This window comes from Pseudophryne corroboree, chromosome 2 (genome assembly GCF_028390025.1).
Source record: "Pseudophryne corroboree isolate aPseCor3 chromosome 2, aPseCor3.hap2, whole genome shotgun sequence".
NCBI classification, from domain to species: Eukaryota; Metazoa; Chordata; class Amphibia; order Anura; family Myobatrachidae; genus Pseudophryne; species Pseudophryne corroboree.
The window spans coordinates 631043866-631061577 of NC_086445.1; the positions used below are offsets into that span (position 1 = coordinate 631043866).

General features: G+C 47.7%; 1 protein-coding gene and 1 long non-coding RNA gene across 3 annotated transcripts in view; one reads left to right on the forward strand and one right to left on the reverse strand.

Moving 5' to 3' along the window:
- The first annotated feature begins 269 nt into the window (after positions 1-269).
- LOC135040961 (uncharacterized) lies at positions 270-7638 on the forward strand. 2 transcript variants are annotated; one of them, XR_010234703.1, is made up of 4 exons: positions 270-763; positions 1675-1776; positions 5921-6012; positions 6155-7638. It is a non-coding gene; the product is annotated as an uncharacterized LOC135040961 (long non-coding RNA). The 2 variants fall into 2 exon arrangements; XR_010234709.1 differs by having other exon boundaries at positions 5924-6012.
- A 41-nt stretch (positions 7639-7679) lies between these two features.
- The window catches only part of FANCE (FA complementation group E), a 222615-nt gene continuing 212582 nt past the window's right edge, over positions 7680-17712 (reverse strand). The window contains exon 11 of the mRNA XM_063954876.1: positions 7680-7837. Coding sequence (XP_063810946.1) covers positions 7742-7837 — 96 coding nt within the window. The 3' untranslated portion in view covers positions 7680-7741. The remainder of the gene's footprint in view (positions 7838-17712) is intronic.

The window sequence follows — 17712 nt, forward strand, 5'->3', positions numbered from 1 at the left end:
TGGATAAGAATGGCGTTTAATTATATATTTACGGCTTAATCTTAGAAAACAGCCCTGAGCGTATTAGGGATGGGACATCGAAAGAAAACATTAGATAAACAATGTTTTTAGCATTGGTTACTATGGGGAGGATGCAATGCTTCCAGAAACACTTTGCATTCAGGAGGTTTGCCACTGCACTTCCACCATCTGAAGATAGCAGTATTTCTTTGTAGCCTATTATTATTACATTTTATTTATAGGGCGCCACATTTAATTTATATTAGAACAATACAGGGTACATAGAACTTAACATTACAGTAACTGAAAAACTAAAACAGGATAGGTAACAATTAGCAACACAGTTCTCAGTACACACTACAGCTGAGATATAAGGAAGCAAAGGAGGAGGAGTCGTCATACTACTAGGGGCATGAAGCCACTGGACGAGATAAACAGTAATGAGTGAGAGGAGATGCAGGTATAGACATTTGCTACGTAGGAGCAGGGGCGGAACTGTGGGAGGCAGTGGAGTCGGCTGCCGCCGGGCTCCTGGCCACAAGGGGGCGCATCTCCTCCACTGTCTCCCGCAGCCTGAGAACTGCGCTGCTATTGCAGATGGAGGAGCTGTGTCAGTGACACGGAAGCTGCCTCCTGTAGAGAGAGATGGCACTGGCTGCAGCTAGGGGGAGCTCCAGAGCACAGCTCCTCCCGGGCCCTTAGTAAGCCAGCCGAGGGAAGCTCAGAACTCTCTGCTCCTCCATGCTCTGGATGATAGCCAAAGGTAGGCACTGTGTGGGGGGTGGGGGAGAGGTGTATTTGGGGGGGAAGTACTGTGTTTTGTGTGTGCTTGTTTTTAAGTGAGGTGTGTGTGTTTTTAAGGAAAGTTGTACATTCAAGTAAAAGAGGCATGTGTGATGTGTGTGTGAGAGTGGCATGTGTGTGAGAGGCATGTATGTGTATGTAAGTGAGAGGCATATGTGTGTGTGTGTGTGTGTGTGTGTCTGTGTGTGTGTGAGGCATGTGTATGTAAGTGGGAGGCATGTGTATGTAAGTGAGAGGCATGTGTGTGTGTGTGTGTGTGTGTGTGTGTGTGTGAGAGGCATGTGTATGTAAGGGGCCCTACACACTAGGCGATGCGCCACCAAGGTGCCCGACGGCCGACGAGCGACCCGGCGGCGGGGGGGCAGTGACGGGGGGAGTGAAGTTTCTTCACTCCCTCCGTCACTCGGCTCCGTAGACTTGCAGGCAAATATGGACGATCTCGTCCATATTGGCCTGCATGCACAGCCGACATGGCCCCAGCGATGAACGAGCGCGGGGCCGCACATCGTTCATCGCTGGGGACTCCACACTGCACGATATGAACGATATCTCGTTCATTAATGAACAAGATCGTTCATATCGTGCAGTGAAATCGCTATGTGTGTAGGGCCTATAAGTGAGAGGCATGTGTATGTAAGTGAGAGGCATGTGTATATGAGAGGCACGTGTATGTGAGAGGCACTTGTGTGAGAGGTGTGTGTAAGTGAGAGGCACGTGTGTGAGAGGTGTGTGTAAGTGAGAGGCATGTGTATGTAAGTGAGAGGCGTGTGTGTTTAAGTGAGACGTGTGTGAGTGTTTAAGTGAATGAGGCGTTTGTGTTTTTTTTAATATATATCTAGTGTTCACGCTAGGTGTCTGCCCCTTTTTTAGACAGCTGAATCCCGCCCTGCCCGTTTTTGTGCGCCCTGCCGCCCCGCCGTTTGCTGCCTGCCGGACCCCTCCACGTCGGCCAGCCGTGCGCCGCCAGACCCGGTACGTACATGAGAGTCCCCCTGGGCTAAATTAACCTTGTAAGTATTTTGCAGCTGTAAACATTAATCTCAGTGCTCTCTACCTGGTGCAATGTATCTCAGTGCTCTCTACCTGGTGCAGTGTGCCTCAGTGCTCTCTACCTGGTGCAGTGTGCCTCAGTGCTCCCTACCTGGTGCAGTGTTCCTGAGTGCTCTCTACCTGGTGTAGTGTGCCTCAGTGCTCTCTACCTGGTGCAGTGTGCCTCAGTGCTCTCTACCTGGTGCAGTGTGCCTCAGTGCTCCCTACCTGGTGCAGTGTGCCTCAGTGCTCCCTACCTGGTGCAGTGTGCCTGAGTGCTCTCTACCTGGTGCAGTGTGCCTCAGTGCTCTCTACCTGGTGTAGTGTGCCTCAGTGCTCTCTACCTGGTGCAGTGTGCCTCAGTGCTCTCTACCTGGTGCAGTGTGCCTCAGTGCTCCCTACCTGGTGCAGTGTGCCTCAGTGCTCCCTACCTGGTGCAGTGTGCCTCAGTGCTCCCTACCTGGTGCAGTGTGCCTGAGTGCTCTCTACCTGGTGCAGTGTGCCTCAGTGCTCTCTACCTGGTGCAGTGTGCCTCAGTGCTCTCTACCTGGTGCAGTGTGCCTCAGTGCTCTCTACCTGGTGCAGTGTGCCTCAGTGCTCTCTACCTGGTGCAATGTATCTCAGTGCTCTCTACCTGGTGCATTGTGCCTCAGTGCTCTTTACCTGGTGCAATGTGTCTCAGTGCTCTCTACCTGGTGCAATGTGCCTCAGTGCTCCCTACCTGAGGCAATGTGTATAATGTGCTCTATCTGACGCAATGTGTATAATGTGCTCTATCTGGCGCAATATGTATAACGTGCTCTACCTGGCGCAGTGTGTATAGGAGGTTCTAACTGGTGCAATGTGTATTAGGGGCACTACCTTCCCCACGAAACAACGCCCCTAGATTTTTGCTGCGCACCTTCGGTGCGCACTGTCCATGTTTTGGCCATAGGAATGGGAGCACCAAGCATTATAGTATGTACCTAAGTTTGCCCATCTAACTTAAAAATGTGCCCTCCCGAATGAAAAATGTGCCCTCCCCGTGATCAGCACCCTGCCCTAAAAAAAAATACCACAGTGAACACTAATTATATTGGCACACCGCTGCGCCAAAGCATCTCCATGGAGACCTGGCGGGTGAGGGAGCACTGTAGGTGTACTATAATGGTATGCTGGTGTCTGTTTTATTGTAATGACTGACTTGGAGTGCGTCCACTTTCTATGTGTATCTATATTACTATTGGGAAAGGTACCTGAGCACGCTGCTACTGTTCACCCTGGGTGCCGGATAGCTACATATGGTATGTGTGTGTATGTGTAGGGGGGCACCAAAATGTATCATGCCTCCGGGCGACTAGGACGAACTTACGCCACTGCGTAGGAGAGAGCTGTAATTGAAGTGTGAGAGAAGAAGGTTGTGATGACAGGAGGGATGAGGACCCTGCTCCAAGGAGATCACAATCTAGGAAGTGGACGGAGACAGGTGACATAACGTGCGAGCAAGCAAAAGGCGGCCTGATGGTAGGAAGTGAGGCATAGATGGCCAAGGGATGAGGTAGTGGGTTGGGAGAGTGGCCTTAAAACTAGGTTATGCGGAAGGGTACGCTTTGATGAACAGGTAGGTTTTCTGTGCCCGTTTGAAGCTTTGCAAGGTCGGGGTGAGTCTAGTAGGGCAAGGGAGCTCATTCCAGTGAAGGGGGCATCACGGGTAAAATCTTGGATTTGTGCATGGAATTCAGTGACCAGGATAAAGCAGAGGCAATGGTCTTTGGCCAACTGGAGTGGGCGGGAGTGAGTATGTAGTTTGATGAGGTTGGAGATGTAGGGAGCAGTGGAGATATAGATGGCCTTGTACGTGAGGGTGAGGAGTTTGAAGATAATTCTGTAGGGCAATGGGAGGCAGTGCAGTTTTTGTCGAAGAGTAGTGGCAGATATGGAGCGGCGGGAGAGGAAGATAAGTCAAGCTGCGGAGTTGAGAACAGATCGGAGTGGAGCGAGATGGGAAGCCAGAGACTGAACGTGGGGGGTGAAGGAGAGGAAGGATTCAAGAGTGATGCCCAAGCAGCAGAGTTGGGGAACAGGGAGGATGATGGTGTTGTCAACAGTGACACAGATATTAGGGGGAGTGGAGACCCTGGATGGAGGAAAGATGATGAGTTCGGTTTTGTCCATGTTGTGCTTCAGGTAGTGCTCAGACATCCAGGAGGAGATGGCGGAGAGGCAGCTGGATACCCAAGAGAGGACAGAGAGGGAGAGGAGAGGTATAGTTGCGTATCGTCGTCATAGAGGAAGTATTGAAAGCTGAAGGAGCTTATGAGCGCACCCAGGGAAGAGCTGTACAGGGAGAAGGGGGCCCAGGACAGAGCCCAGTTTGACACTGATGGGGAAGATTGAAAAAGGTGAGGTGGAGCCGAAGGCAGACACCAAGAAGGAGCGGTTAGTGAGGTAAGAGGTGAACCAGGCAAGGACAGTGCTGGAGAGGCCAATGGTCTGGAGGGTGTGGAGGAGAAGAGGATTATCCACAGTATCAGCAGCAGGGAGGTCCAGGAGAATGAGCAGAGAGAAGTGACCCCTGGATATGGCCAAAAGCAGGTTATTGGTAACTTTGACAAGGGCAGTTTCAGTGGAGGGCAGGGGGCGAATGCCTATAGGCTATACATTGCGGTTGTAGTACCGGATTATTTCCAAAATGAATCCTCCATTGCGGTTGTAGTACCGGATTATTTCCAAAATGAGCCCTCCACTGGAAATGGCCACTGTGCATGTGTGGTCAGCGGGACCGTGCATACGCAGAAGCCCCAACAAGCCTTAAGGGCCCTACACACTTGAAAGATTTCAATGAACGATATGACCTCCCCCCGTCAATGAACGATATCCGCTCCCCCCCCACCGCCGTATTGTCCGTTGGGCAGCTCCGCGGCAGGTCGCCAAGTTTCTAGGGCCCATTACAGCACATCGCGGGGACCAGCTTGTTTCGGAACCCCTGTCCTGGCGGATGCATGTTAATACATTTACAGAAAGAATATAGGTCTATAAATATGCGCACTAGATTTGAAATGGCAGCAATAGCGTGAACAACAAGAATTTCACCTCTTATCCCAGAAAAATTGTGAACAAGAAAAATAGAAGTGATACACTCCAATAAGCGCTTATTCAAATAACATGTAGGGTGGATTATAATAAGTGGGTGAAAACACCATAGACCTCACATATAGAAAGTGTTCAGTCTTATACTCTCAGAACTTGCAATGTTAGAGTTAACAATAAAAAATTCAGATCCACTTCGGACAACAAGGAGAAACAAAAAAGTGCAATACCTTTTTATCCTTTATCAAAAAGGTATTGCTGTCACAACACAGCAGCGGCGACCTCCTTGCTTACCGCTTCGCAGATCCCGCTGGTGCTGGGGTCCCTCACTCTGTTGTTGAATTCCATCGTCCGTTGCCTCCGGGCGTTGCCATCTTTCCCTGTCTCTGCCGAAAGAGCTGACCAATCGTGGCACCCCAGCGAGTCACGTGGGCCGCGCAGCCAATAGTTGTGAGGCGGGAAGTTTAAAGTATTGTCACTTTAATAGTGTCACTCCCAGGCTCCCGCTGTTTTCCTGACTGTACTGCTAATACTTAGGGCCAAATGTAATAGAGTGAGAGTTTCAGAAAGTGAGATATTTGGTAAGGTTTTGCAGTTTTTTTTAAAGTGGTAATCATTTACACAGCTAGATCAACCTGGTTATCGAAAACATAAACTCCACCACTGACATTTCGGATGTAAAGCCTTTTCCCAAGTGTTTTACATCCAAAACGCGTCACTGGTGGAGCTTATGTTGTGGACTTCTCTTTGGTTTGCCAACAACGTAAGAACAACTCTTTTAAACTGTGTGGTATTTACCATCCCCTCTAGACCGGACCTATGAGGCTAATTTCCACCAGCTTATTTCCTGGAGCCAAACTTAGAGTTAAGGACCATCTACAAAGAAAATTATTTTTATTCCTCTTTTTTATGTACATAATGTTTAAAATGTATATGCATTGTCTTTTCTATTAACTTTTTATGAATTTTGTGTGGTTGTTATAACCAATAAACCTGTGTTTTTCTATGTGGATTGGAGAAGTGACCTCATATAAAAGCGGACACTGAAAAACGGACCCACAGCAGTGAATCCAAACAAACCGCTACGTGAACATAGGGACCAGTTCCAAGGTCAGTTCGGTTTGGATTGTTATACTGTGTGTGGCACCCTGGTTTTGATTGAAATAAGGTTGTGACCGATATACATAAAGATACCTTTAAGGGAACATAGGGCATCTTTATGAGATCAGTTTCATGTCAATTTCCGCTTTAGGAGGATTCCAGTTACAGCTTTGCAATATTTCTCAAACCTGCGGTTACACTGAGTAGAGAAGGTTAAACATCTATCACCTCCTTATGAATACGTGGAATTGGACAGTACATTCTTATCTAGTTTTCCCTTGAGGAAAACTCTTGGTCATCATTTTCATTATTAGCAAATTGCGTCTGTGTTCTATTTTTTGTTGTATATTGTACTCCCGGCACCAACCGGAGGCAACAACATCTGTCTACTGGTTCCAGTACAGCACCTCGTCAACAGGCCCAACCCAGGTCTGTGGCCACCGCAGAGAATCCTGTCCACAGCCCTATTAGTGAACTTGCATGAGGAGATCCTACATTCTGCCTTCTCTGTTCTTACACAGCCCCAGTTCCACTTCCCGGCCATTGCAAGCTCTCGGAGTACCCAAGTCCTGTGACAATTGCACTATTTTGTTTCTCCTCCTTGTCCACATACTGTATTACCTACGTGAGCAAAATAGGAGGATACTGAAGGTGCACTAAGAATCCTATTCATCTACATTTAACATAATAGGAGTCTGAAAGTGGATCTGGAATTTTTTATTGTTGACTGACATTGCAAAGAAATGAGAGTATGACTTGACACTTTCTGTATGTGAGGTAGGTCTATGGTGTTTTCACCCACATATTATAATCCACCCTACATGTTACTTGAATAAGCGCTTATTGGATTTTATCACTATCATGATAATACATTTACAAAAAGTGATCACATATTGCAATGTAATCCTGGGCGCTAATATTGCATCCAGATTGCATTAAATATGTGATTAATGATAAATGGGTCCCTATAACAGCAGGCACCCCAAGCTTGCATTGTATATGTCATTTTCCCTTAGTTTCAAACAACACACACCATATATACACCCCTGCTTGCCTGTTTGGGTTTTACAACTAACATCTAGTTTATAATACTTTTGGTTAACCAACCTGCTGCGTGTATGTAGGTCAGTCTCTCCCATTTTAGGATGTTGTGGCCCATATGTCATACAGGCAGTGACGACCACACATTGCATGGGGGAGCCAGTCAGCACATATAAACATACATGCAATGTTGTAGGCAGGAGCGTAACTAGAATTTTGTGGGTCCCATAGCAAAATTTTGAAGAGGCCCCAACTCAGGACTCCAGGGAGTGGCAGCAGGGACATAGAGACAGAAATTGGCGGGACACAGAGAGTGACAGCAGGGACACAGAGACAGAGAGAGTGGCAGCAGGGAGACAGAGAGAGAGAGAGAGAGTGCCAGCAAAGACTTAGGGACAGAATGAGGCAAAGAAACAGAGAGAGAGAGGCAGCAAGGACATAGGTATAGAAAGAGAGGAAGCAGGGACTTAGGAAGATGCAGCAGGGACATAGGGACAAAAAGAGTGGCAGTTGTCCCCTTAGTACCCCCTTGATGGCTGCCCTGGGATAAGTATTGTAAAAATAAATATGTTTGGATTCAAAATGTCTTCGCATATTAAATTCCTTTATAACAGATACACATTTATTACACAATAAACACATCTGCTTTGAATTTGGTGCCTTCAGCAAAATGAATAGATGTTTTTTAATTCCATTCTCAAGGAAAATTATGATTTTCATGATCAATTTTTCTTTTCTTAATTCCTGCAGAAAGGGCCATTTTACTAGGCTTTTGGAGAAATGTTGTCAATTCCTGAAATGGAAAAGAAGAAACTACAGTATCAAGGCACACCATCAGTTTTTATTAGTGAGAGATATTACCATTACTACACGTATCCCCACATGGAACCAGATCTTGTGGTATTGGCCTTACCTTAAGATACAAAAGCAGCTTTAAGCGCAGGAAGATATCCTGCAGAAGCTGAACATATGCTTGCTGTCAATGAGGGTAATTCTGAGTTGATCGCAGCAGGAATTTTGTTAGCAGTTGGGCAAAACCATGTACACTGCAGGGGGGGCAGATATAACATGTGCAGAGAGAGTTAGATTTGGGTGGGTTAGTTTGTTTCTGTGCAGGGTAAATACTGGCTGCTTTATTTTTACACTGCAATTTAGATTGCAGATTGAACACACCCCACCCAAATCTAACTCTCTCTGCACGTTATATCTGCCTCCCCTGCAGTGCACATGGTTTTGCCCAACTGCTAACAAAGGGGGTAATTCCAAGATGATCGCAGCAGGATTTTTGATAGCAATTGGGCAAAACCATGTGCACTGCAGGGGAGGCAGATATAACATGTGCAGAGAGAGTAAGATTTAGGTGGGTTATTTTGTTTCTGTGCAGGGTAAATACTGGCTGTTTTATTTTTACACTGCAAATTAGATTGCAGATTGAACACACCCCACCCAAATCTAACTCTCTCTGCACATGTTATATCTGCCTCCCCTGCAGTGCACATGGTTTTGCCCAATTGCTAACAAAAATCCTGCTGCGATCAACTTGGAATTACCCCCAAAGTTCCTGCTGCGATCAACTCAGAATTACCCCCAATGTCAGTCAGCACAACTGCCTTGTAGAGAGACTGAAAGCACAAATATAAAACATACACGGAGTAAAACAAATGTATCACCTAAGCTTGCAAGCAGAGTGAGCATATTAAACCACATCATTGGTCACATTAGGCCACACTGCAGTGTCCCCAGTTCACAGTAGCCACACTGCAGTGCCCCAAGAACTTCACATCCCAGCATGCCCAGACAACAGAATTTTGAAGCACCAACAGATTAATAATAGAGGCAACGCAGAGGTAGTGCTCACACAGTAGCGGATCTTGCTACGGGCACACAGGATTTTTGCCCGGGGCGCCGCTGCCCGGAGGGCGTCGCCACCGTGGCAAGATCCGCTACTGGTGGTGCCCCCGGTGCTGTGCGCGATGACGGCATCGCGCACCGCACGGCATTGTGGGACCGGTACAAATACGCTAGGGCTCATAATTGACCTCTAGTGTCTATGCTGTGCTATGGGAGAGACATCATGACCAGTGGCGGAACTTACAGCGGGGCAGCCGGTGCGTTGCACTGGGGCCCCGCCGCACTGTGGGGCCCACAGCCGCCGGTATTACAATGAGTCACATTGAATCATTGTATGCCGCCGTTGCCACCACCAGACCCAAGTCCGCTGCCATTGTCCCCTGCCGGTTCTCCTCCCCTCTCCGCCCCGGGCCAAAAATCTTACCAGTGACGTACGCTCCCTGGACATCAGTCACTGCTGCTAGTAAGGGGGAGTGGACGCTCTCCCATCTCCTCCCTCTCCAGCGCCTCAGCTTCTCAGACGTGTTGCTGCTGACACTGAGTGGCCTGCCCCTCCAATTGGAAAGGAGGGGACACCCTCTTAGACCTTCCCCCCCAGACAGTGCAGCTGTAGCAGCTGAGAATAGAACAGTCTGTCCGGAGCGGGAGGAGGGGCAGCTATCTCAGCTCCTCCCCCTTCCTCTTTATATTCCACACCCCTTTCGGCTTCCTTTCCATCACTCTGTGTTTGGGCGCTGGGGACCTGACAGCGTCACACATGTGACTGGACCCGACGCCTACTGTCATGATGGGAGGGAAGGAGGAGCCGCAGGGCATGCTCTGTGAGTGTGTGTGACTTCCACAGTCAGCCATTTCTCCGTGCAGCAGCCCCTGGTAGGAAATAGATGCTCTTACATGTTTTTTTATCTGTATATGTGACTGACTGTAAAAACATATGTTTATTAATCTGTATTTAAAAAAAGGTTATCTCCTGTGCAGCATCACTTGTGGGTGTCAGTGGCAATTTTTTTTTAATTACGGTATTTTATTGAGTTAGTGATTGGTTGCATCTCCTGTCTGTTTCTATATTTTGCAACTTGAGTAGTTGCATCATTGCCACCTGTTAGGGGTCTTCCTTATGTCATTTACACACACTTACAGGGTAATTCAGACTAGATCACTGCAGCAGCAGCGATCGCAGTCTGAATTGCTATGCGCAGCATATGTGAGGCCAGTGAGATGCTATCAGCATCTCACTAGTGCGATCGCCTCTGCCTGATTGACATCGCCGGGTGGGAGAGGGCATGCCAACGGCGTTAGAAAGCCATTGGCGGGCGCGGTCTGGAGAACGGAGGCCTGTCCGGACCAGTGGAAGGGTGGGGGAGGGGGCGGGCCACGCCGGCTGCGACGTCACACGCAGCCGCTGCGACCTGGGACGCAGCCAGTGGCTCCTTGTCAGCGCGCAGGAGCTGCGCTGGCAGGGAGTTACTCATCAGGTACAAAAGCATCGCTGCCGTGTGATGCTTTTGTACCTATGCGTAGGGCCTGACATGCGGGGCGGACTAGCCCTGTGCTGTGCGTCCCCCCGCATGTCAGAGTAAATAATCGTAGATGTTCTAAATTTAACACATCTACTATCAACTCTGAATCACCCCCTTAGTGAGAGGCTATGCCCAATTCAGATCAGAGGCCGTGTGTAATGCAGTGCGAGATGGCCGGACCAACCCATACGGCAGGCATTCCCAACCGTGGTCCTCAAGGCACACCAACAGTGCAGGTTTTAGTGATATCCATGCTGCAGCACAGATGGTTAAATCAAAATAACTGAGGTACTAATTAAGTCACCTGTGTTCAAGCCTGGATATCACTAAAACCAGGACTGTTAGTGTGCCTTGAGGACCGAGGTTGGGAAACACTGACATATGGTTTTTTAAAGTAGCAAATATTTACAAGGCAAAACTAGTTTAGTTTTGCATTATAAATGATTGCCACTTTAAAAAAACTTACGAGTTCGACTGGAATCTCAGAGCTCCGGCTGTCTCGCACTGCATTACATCCAGCACCATGGGTTAAATGTATAGCCTTTGTTACTAATAAAGATTGAGCTATATATATTATTGTAAGTTTGCGAGCAGGACCCTCCTACCTCTATTGCTGTATGTTATTACCCAGTTTTGTTTTATCACGGTTTCCAATTGTAAAATGCAATGGAATTTGCTGCGCTATATAAGAAACGTAATAAATAATATACATATATTCCTAAAATAGTGCAGTATTATTTTAAAAACCAAATACTTTTAGGAGGCTGAGGCCAGTGCCGAAGTCGGACATGAGAGCACTTTGTCCTGAATTATAGTCACTTTGAGTAGCCTTGTTTTTCTTCTGTGGGTTTGTGTCGGGCGTGGGTTGCCAGGAATGCTGGTGATGGGGGCCATAGCATATTCTTGCACCTGGGCCCACCACCCTCTCCACCACCCTCTAGTTCCACCACTGGTCATGACGTCTCTCCCATAGATCCGAGGAGCGGCGCCGGCAGCCGGAGGACAGCAACGGTTGGGAAACAGGAGTAGGGATGGGTTTTTTTTTTGGTGATCGGGGCTACTGAGGGCACGGTACAGGGGGTACAGTACTGGGGGCATAACTGCTGAGGGCACAGTTATAGGGTGCATAACTGACCATGCCCCTTCTCTGAAGCCACACCCCTATTTTTTTCACCCTGGGCGTTACAAGGCCTAGATCCGGCCCTGTGCTCACACCACTCTGAAGTAGGAGGTAAATACCAATAACATCATTGCCTTCTTCATTTCGGGGTCTGTTCAGATGCCTCAAAACCGACAAAGCAGCCCCAACCTCATCCTACTACCACCTCCTGGACCTCAATTTGCTGCCTATTGTCCCATTCCCGTCATTGGTTAGATAAATAAATATATAATATATCAATTTAAAAAAAAGGATAACCTGGCCTCATCAGCCTGGTGTGCACCCCCCGGTAAGTGCCACACATAGGCACTACTGGGTAAATACCATGTAATTGCCCTGTTATTTAGCTAATATTTTACCCAATTTCTCAGTTTTATTACAATGTTCTTATTACCAGGTGGGCTGTACAAACAATACTTACCACAGCACCTAAACATGTACTACTGGCATAACTTCATCAAAAGAGAGAAAGAGAGAGAGAGAGAGAGAGGAGCCGAAAGAACACCCCTCATGTACCTGAATCTACCTTTCAACCTGTGCTAGTTTGTGAATATACACAGAGGCAGCCAAAGGGGTGGGGCCTAAGGGAAAGGGGCAGAGCTTCACAGCACCCCTGTTCCCATCACTGGGGATGTGGGGCATGCCCAGCAACTCTGCGAGACGCTGGGTTGCCGCCAGGCTCCCCATACACTGTGAATAGATGCCATGTGCATGGCATCAATTCGCCACTGCTTGCCCTCTGCTAAGCAGAACAGCAGTGTGTGCTGCCCCCCAGCACCACGGGACATTGCAGCCTGCGGGTCGGGTCAGTCCTAGGAATGTGGGACAGTTAGGAAGTGGGGAGGCAATTTGCCAGTTGTTGGGATCCTGGCTGTCAGGAGACCGATGCCGGAATCTCAACACTCAGTGAAATACTGGCGGTCCCAACTCGGCTGGTGGTTCACACCAAATCCCGAGTGGGCAATATAACCCTATGGTGACCGAAGGTCGCCACCGGACCCGAAGCAAGGTGAGCGTAGCGAGCACACAAGGGGACACCCGGTGATTGCCGTCAGTATTCTGTCGGGATCCCGGCGTCAGTCCCCTGAGAGGCATGAGATATTACAGCATTGTCTTTGTGAAAAAGAAATAAATATGTAAAGAGGCTGACAATTTTTGGAAACCTCTTCTTGATCAGTTCTGCTTCCTACACATAAAGTGCATGCATGACTACTTTTTGTGCTCTCATTGCAATAAGCTTACTACAAGCTGCTTCCATAGAGCTCTGCTGAATACTATGGACACAGTGACTCCTTCAGTCACATGGAAAGCAATGAACTGCTGAATAAAGCTCTCTCTCTTACATTTCCCTGTGACTAGAATTACCCACATTGTGTTGTAGCTATGGGGGTAATTCTGAGTTGATCGCAGCAGCAAGTTTGTTAGCAATTGGGCAAAACCATGTGCACTGCAGGGGGGGGGGGGCAGATATAATATTTGCAGAAAGAGTTAGATTTGGGTGGGTTATATTGTTTCTGTGCAGGGTAAATACTGGCTACTTTATTTTTCCACTGCAATTTAGATTTCAGTTTGAATACACCCCACCTAAATCTAACTCTCTCTGCACATGTTACAACTGCCCCTCCTGCAGTGCACATGGAAGGTAATTCCAAGTTGATCGCAGCAGGATTTTTGTTAGCAATTGGGCAAAACCATGTGCACTGCAGGGGAGGCAGATATAACATGTGCAGAGAGAGTTAGATTTGCGTGGGGTGTGTTCAATCTGCAATCTAATTTGCAGTGTAAAAATAAAGCAGCCAGTATTTACCCTGCACAGAAACAAAATATCCCACCTAAATCTAACTCTGTCTGCACATGTTATATCTGCCTCCCCTGCAGTGCACATGGTTTTGCCCAATTGCTAAAAAAAATCCTGCTGCGATCAACTTGGAATTACCCCCATGGTTTTGCCCAACTGCTAAAAAATTTGCTGCTGCGATCAACTCAGAATTCGGCCCTATAATACAATATTCCAAACAGAAGTCTTGCTATGTTGGTTTTCTGCTATTCCAGCAATGCTGCTGTTCATCGATCCTGCTGCATTCATTAGTAGTTAAGCAGGTGCACCCAGTGGAATAAATACTGAGGGTGCAGGTGCTATGGGACCCGAGATGTTTCCAGGACCCACAGCTTCCCCTGCACCCAGTCAACTCTAAGGCCATGGCTCCCCGCCACCCCCTCCCCAGTAGTGGGTGCAATCCACGCTCCCTGTCCAGCAGCATCCCCGGTCCAAAGAGCCGGAGAAGAGGGCTGCCCTCCGCCTGCTCCTTGGCCGCTCCCTGGATACCTACCCTATGCAGGTAAGCGGGAGGGAGGGCGGGGAATGGGTGCTCCCCATGGGCGTTCTAGGCTGCACTATGAAAGTGCAGTGTGTAACTGATGCCTCTCTCTGTACCTACTCCCTCTGTCCCTACTATAAATCCCTGCTGCCTTTATCCCTATGCTGCTGCTGCCTCTCTGTTACTACTGTATGATGTCCCTGCTGCCTCTCTGTCCCTACATCCCTGCAGTCTCCATCCCTACTGCCTCTCTCCGTCCCTGCTGCCCCTCTCTCTGTCCCATATCCCTGCTGTCTCCATCACTACTGCCTCTCTCTCTCTCTGTCCCTACTGTATGTCCCTGCTGCCCCTCTCTGTCCCTACATCCCTGCAGTCTCCATCCCTACTGCCCCTCTCTCTGTCCCTATATCCCTGCTGTCTCCATCACTACTGCCTCTCTCTCTCTCTGTCCCTACTGTATGTCCCTGCTGCCCCTCTCTCTGTCCCTATATCCCTGCTGTCTCCATCACTACTGCCTCTCTCTGTCCCTACTGTATGTCCCTGCTGCCCCTCTCTCTGTCCCGACATCCCTACTGTCTCCATCACTACTGCCTCTGTCCCTACTGTATGTCCCCGCTGTCCCTCTCTCTGTTCCTACAGCCTCTCTGTCCAATCGTGACTCCTAGAAACTTTGCTGAATGCAACTCTGAGGTACTAACTCTCTATCCATGAGCAATCAATTACCATTGATGTGCAATTGTGAATTCCTGTCACCGTGCTACCCAAGTGCGAGTTTCTGATATTCTGCTACTCATGTGCAAACATGATATACCTCTCTGGCACAACTATTGTCCATTTTTTTCCATGTTTTCAAACGTAATAAAAATTCTTCACTTTAACAGATCTTCATTAACTTAATAAAGGATATGGCAGAGTGTATTAACTTTCCTGCTCTTCCAATGAAGTAGTATTCAAAGGCTAGACACCCCCTGTCCCAACCCTCATCATATGTGGATGACCAGTAAGTGACCTCCCAGGGGTTCTCCTATGGCCCCACAGTCCCAGTGACATCATGGGGATGCCAGAGGAAGGTAGATGTGTAGCCTAAAGAGCAGTCAAGTAAATAATGTAGACTATTAGTTCATGTGTTAAACTAGCATTTTTTTCCCTAGCCCCACTCACCACCCCACCCATGTTTGTGTGTCTTGTCAGTGTCCTTTAACCACTTTCCCTGTGTTTTACTTTTTCATGTGTTCCTCTCTCCTTCCCTCCCTTTATGTTGTGTCTGTTGCCCACTTTCCCCTGTGCTTTACATTTTTCAGACTCTCTCTTCTCCTTTTAGTGTATCGCTTGCGCACTTTACCAATGTTTTACTCTTTTCCAGTGTCTCCCTCTGATGTAGTGTTGAGGTAGTACAGGTTGAGTATCCCTTATCCAAAATGCTTGGGACCAGAAGTATTTTGGATATCGGATTTTTCCGTATTTTGGAATAATTGCACACCATAATGAGATATCATGGTGATGGGACCTAAGTCTAAGCACAGAAGGCATTTATGTTTCATATACACCTTATATACACAGCCTGAAGGTCATTTAATACAATATTTTAAATACCTTTGTGTATTAAACAAAGTTTGAGTACATTGAGCCATCAGAAAACAAAGGTTTCACTATCTCAGTCTCACTCAAAAAAATTCCGTATTTCGGAATATTTGGATGTGGGATACTCAACCTGTATAGTTATCTTTGACAGTGTAGAGTGGCTTATGGCAGGGTCATTAAAATAGTGATCCCTATTACTTATACACTATTATTGAATTAAGATGCAAAATGCAGGAAAAAAACACACAATCTGGTAAAAAAATAAGAATAAAAGACAAAGGTCAGAGGTCTGTTATAAATGGCCCAGGTCATGCCTTGTGCAATGTATCATTATGCTTAAATTGAGATAATAGGATTTTAAATACCTACCGGTAAATCCTTTTCTCATGGTCCGTAGAGGATACTGGGGTTCCATTAAGTACCATGGGGTATAGATGGGTCCACTAGGAGCCATGGGCACTTTAAGAGTTTAATAGCGTGGGCTGGCTCCTCCCTCTATGCCCCTCCTACCAAACTCATTCTAGAAACTGTGCTCGAGGAGACGGACATACTTCGAGAGAAGGATATACACAGACAGTGGTGAGATTCGAACCAGCACACACATAACCACAGGAAAGCCATGCTAACCAAACAAGAAACATGAACAGCAACAGCTGAACCAAGTACAATGTAGGAAACACGAAGCCCTGGGCGGGTGCCCAGTATCCGCTACGGACTACGAGAAAAGAATTTACCGCTAGGTAATTAAAATCCTATTTTCTCTTACGTCCTAGAGGATACTGGGGTTCCATTTTGTACCATGGGGACATACCAAAGCTCCCAATAGGGAGAGTTCTGAGGTTCCTGCAGAACTGATTAGCCTCTGAGGACCTAAAGTTTGGTCAAAGTATCAAACTTGTAGAACTTAGCAAACGTGTTCGAACCAGACCAAGTAGCCGCTCGGCAAAGATGTAGAGTCAAGACACTCCGGACAGCCGTCCAGGAAGAACCCACTGAACGAGTAGAGTGGGCCTGTACAGATCTTGGATTCAGCAATCCTGCTGTGGAATAAGCGTGCTGGATAGTTAGCCTGATCCAGCGAGCAATTGTCTGCTTTGAAGCAGAAAACCCAATCTTGTTGGGATCATAAAGCACAAACAGCGTGTCCGATTTCCTGTGGCGAGCTGTCCGCTTCACATATACCTTCAAGGCCCTCACAACATCCGAGGACTTCGAAGTAGCCAAGGTGTCAGTAGCCACTGGCACAACAATAGGATGGTTGATATGAAAAGCCGACACAACCTTAGGAAGAAACTGCTGACGCGTTCTGAGCTCAGCTCTATCCTCATGGAAAATTAATTAGGGGCTCTTGTGAGACAACGCCCCCAACTCTGACACACATCTTGCTGATGTCAAGGCCAACAGTGTGACAGCCTTCCACGTAAGAAACTTTACATCTACCTCCTGTAAAGGCTCAAACCAATCCGACTGAAACCACGTTAAGATCCCAAGGAGCCGTAGGAGGCACCAAGGGCGGTTGGATGTGCAGAACCCCCTTCAAGAAAGTCTGAACCTCAGGGAGGACAGCCAATTGTTTCTGGAAGAAAATGGACAAAGCCGAAATCTGGACCTTTATGGAGCCCAGGCGTAGGCCCACATCCACACCTGCTTGCAGAAAGAGGAGGAAACATCCCAGTTGAAACTCCACCGCAGGAAACTTCTTGGTCTCACACCAAGATACATATTTACTCCAAATACAATGGTAATGCTTAGACGTTACTCCGCGCCTAGCTTGGATCAGAGTAGGAATCACCCTGTTCGGAATCCCCTTCCAAGCTAAAATCTGATGCTCAATTTCCATGCCCGCAAACTTAGCCGTGGTAAGTCTTGATAGACAAACAGCCCCTGATGTAGAAGGTCCTCGTGAAGAGGAAGAGGCCTCGTATCCTCTATAAGTAATTCCAGAAGTTCCGCGTACCAAGCCGTTCTTGGCCAGTCCGGAGCAATGAGGATCGCCTGAACCCTTGTTCTTTTGATTCTTTTGAGAATCCTTGGGATGAGTGGAAGTGGAGGAAACACGTACACTGACTGCAATGACCTTGGTGAACACCCTCAGTGCAGTGGAAAGGCCAAATGGTAGTGCCTGGAACTGATAGTGACAGTCCTGTAGTGCAAACTTTAGATAGGCCTGGTGAGGCGGCCAGATTGGAATGTGAAGGTATGCATCTTTGATATTCAGAGATACCAGGAATTCCCCCTC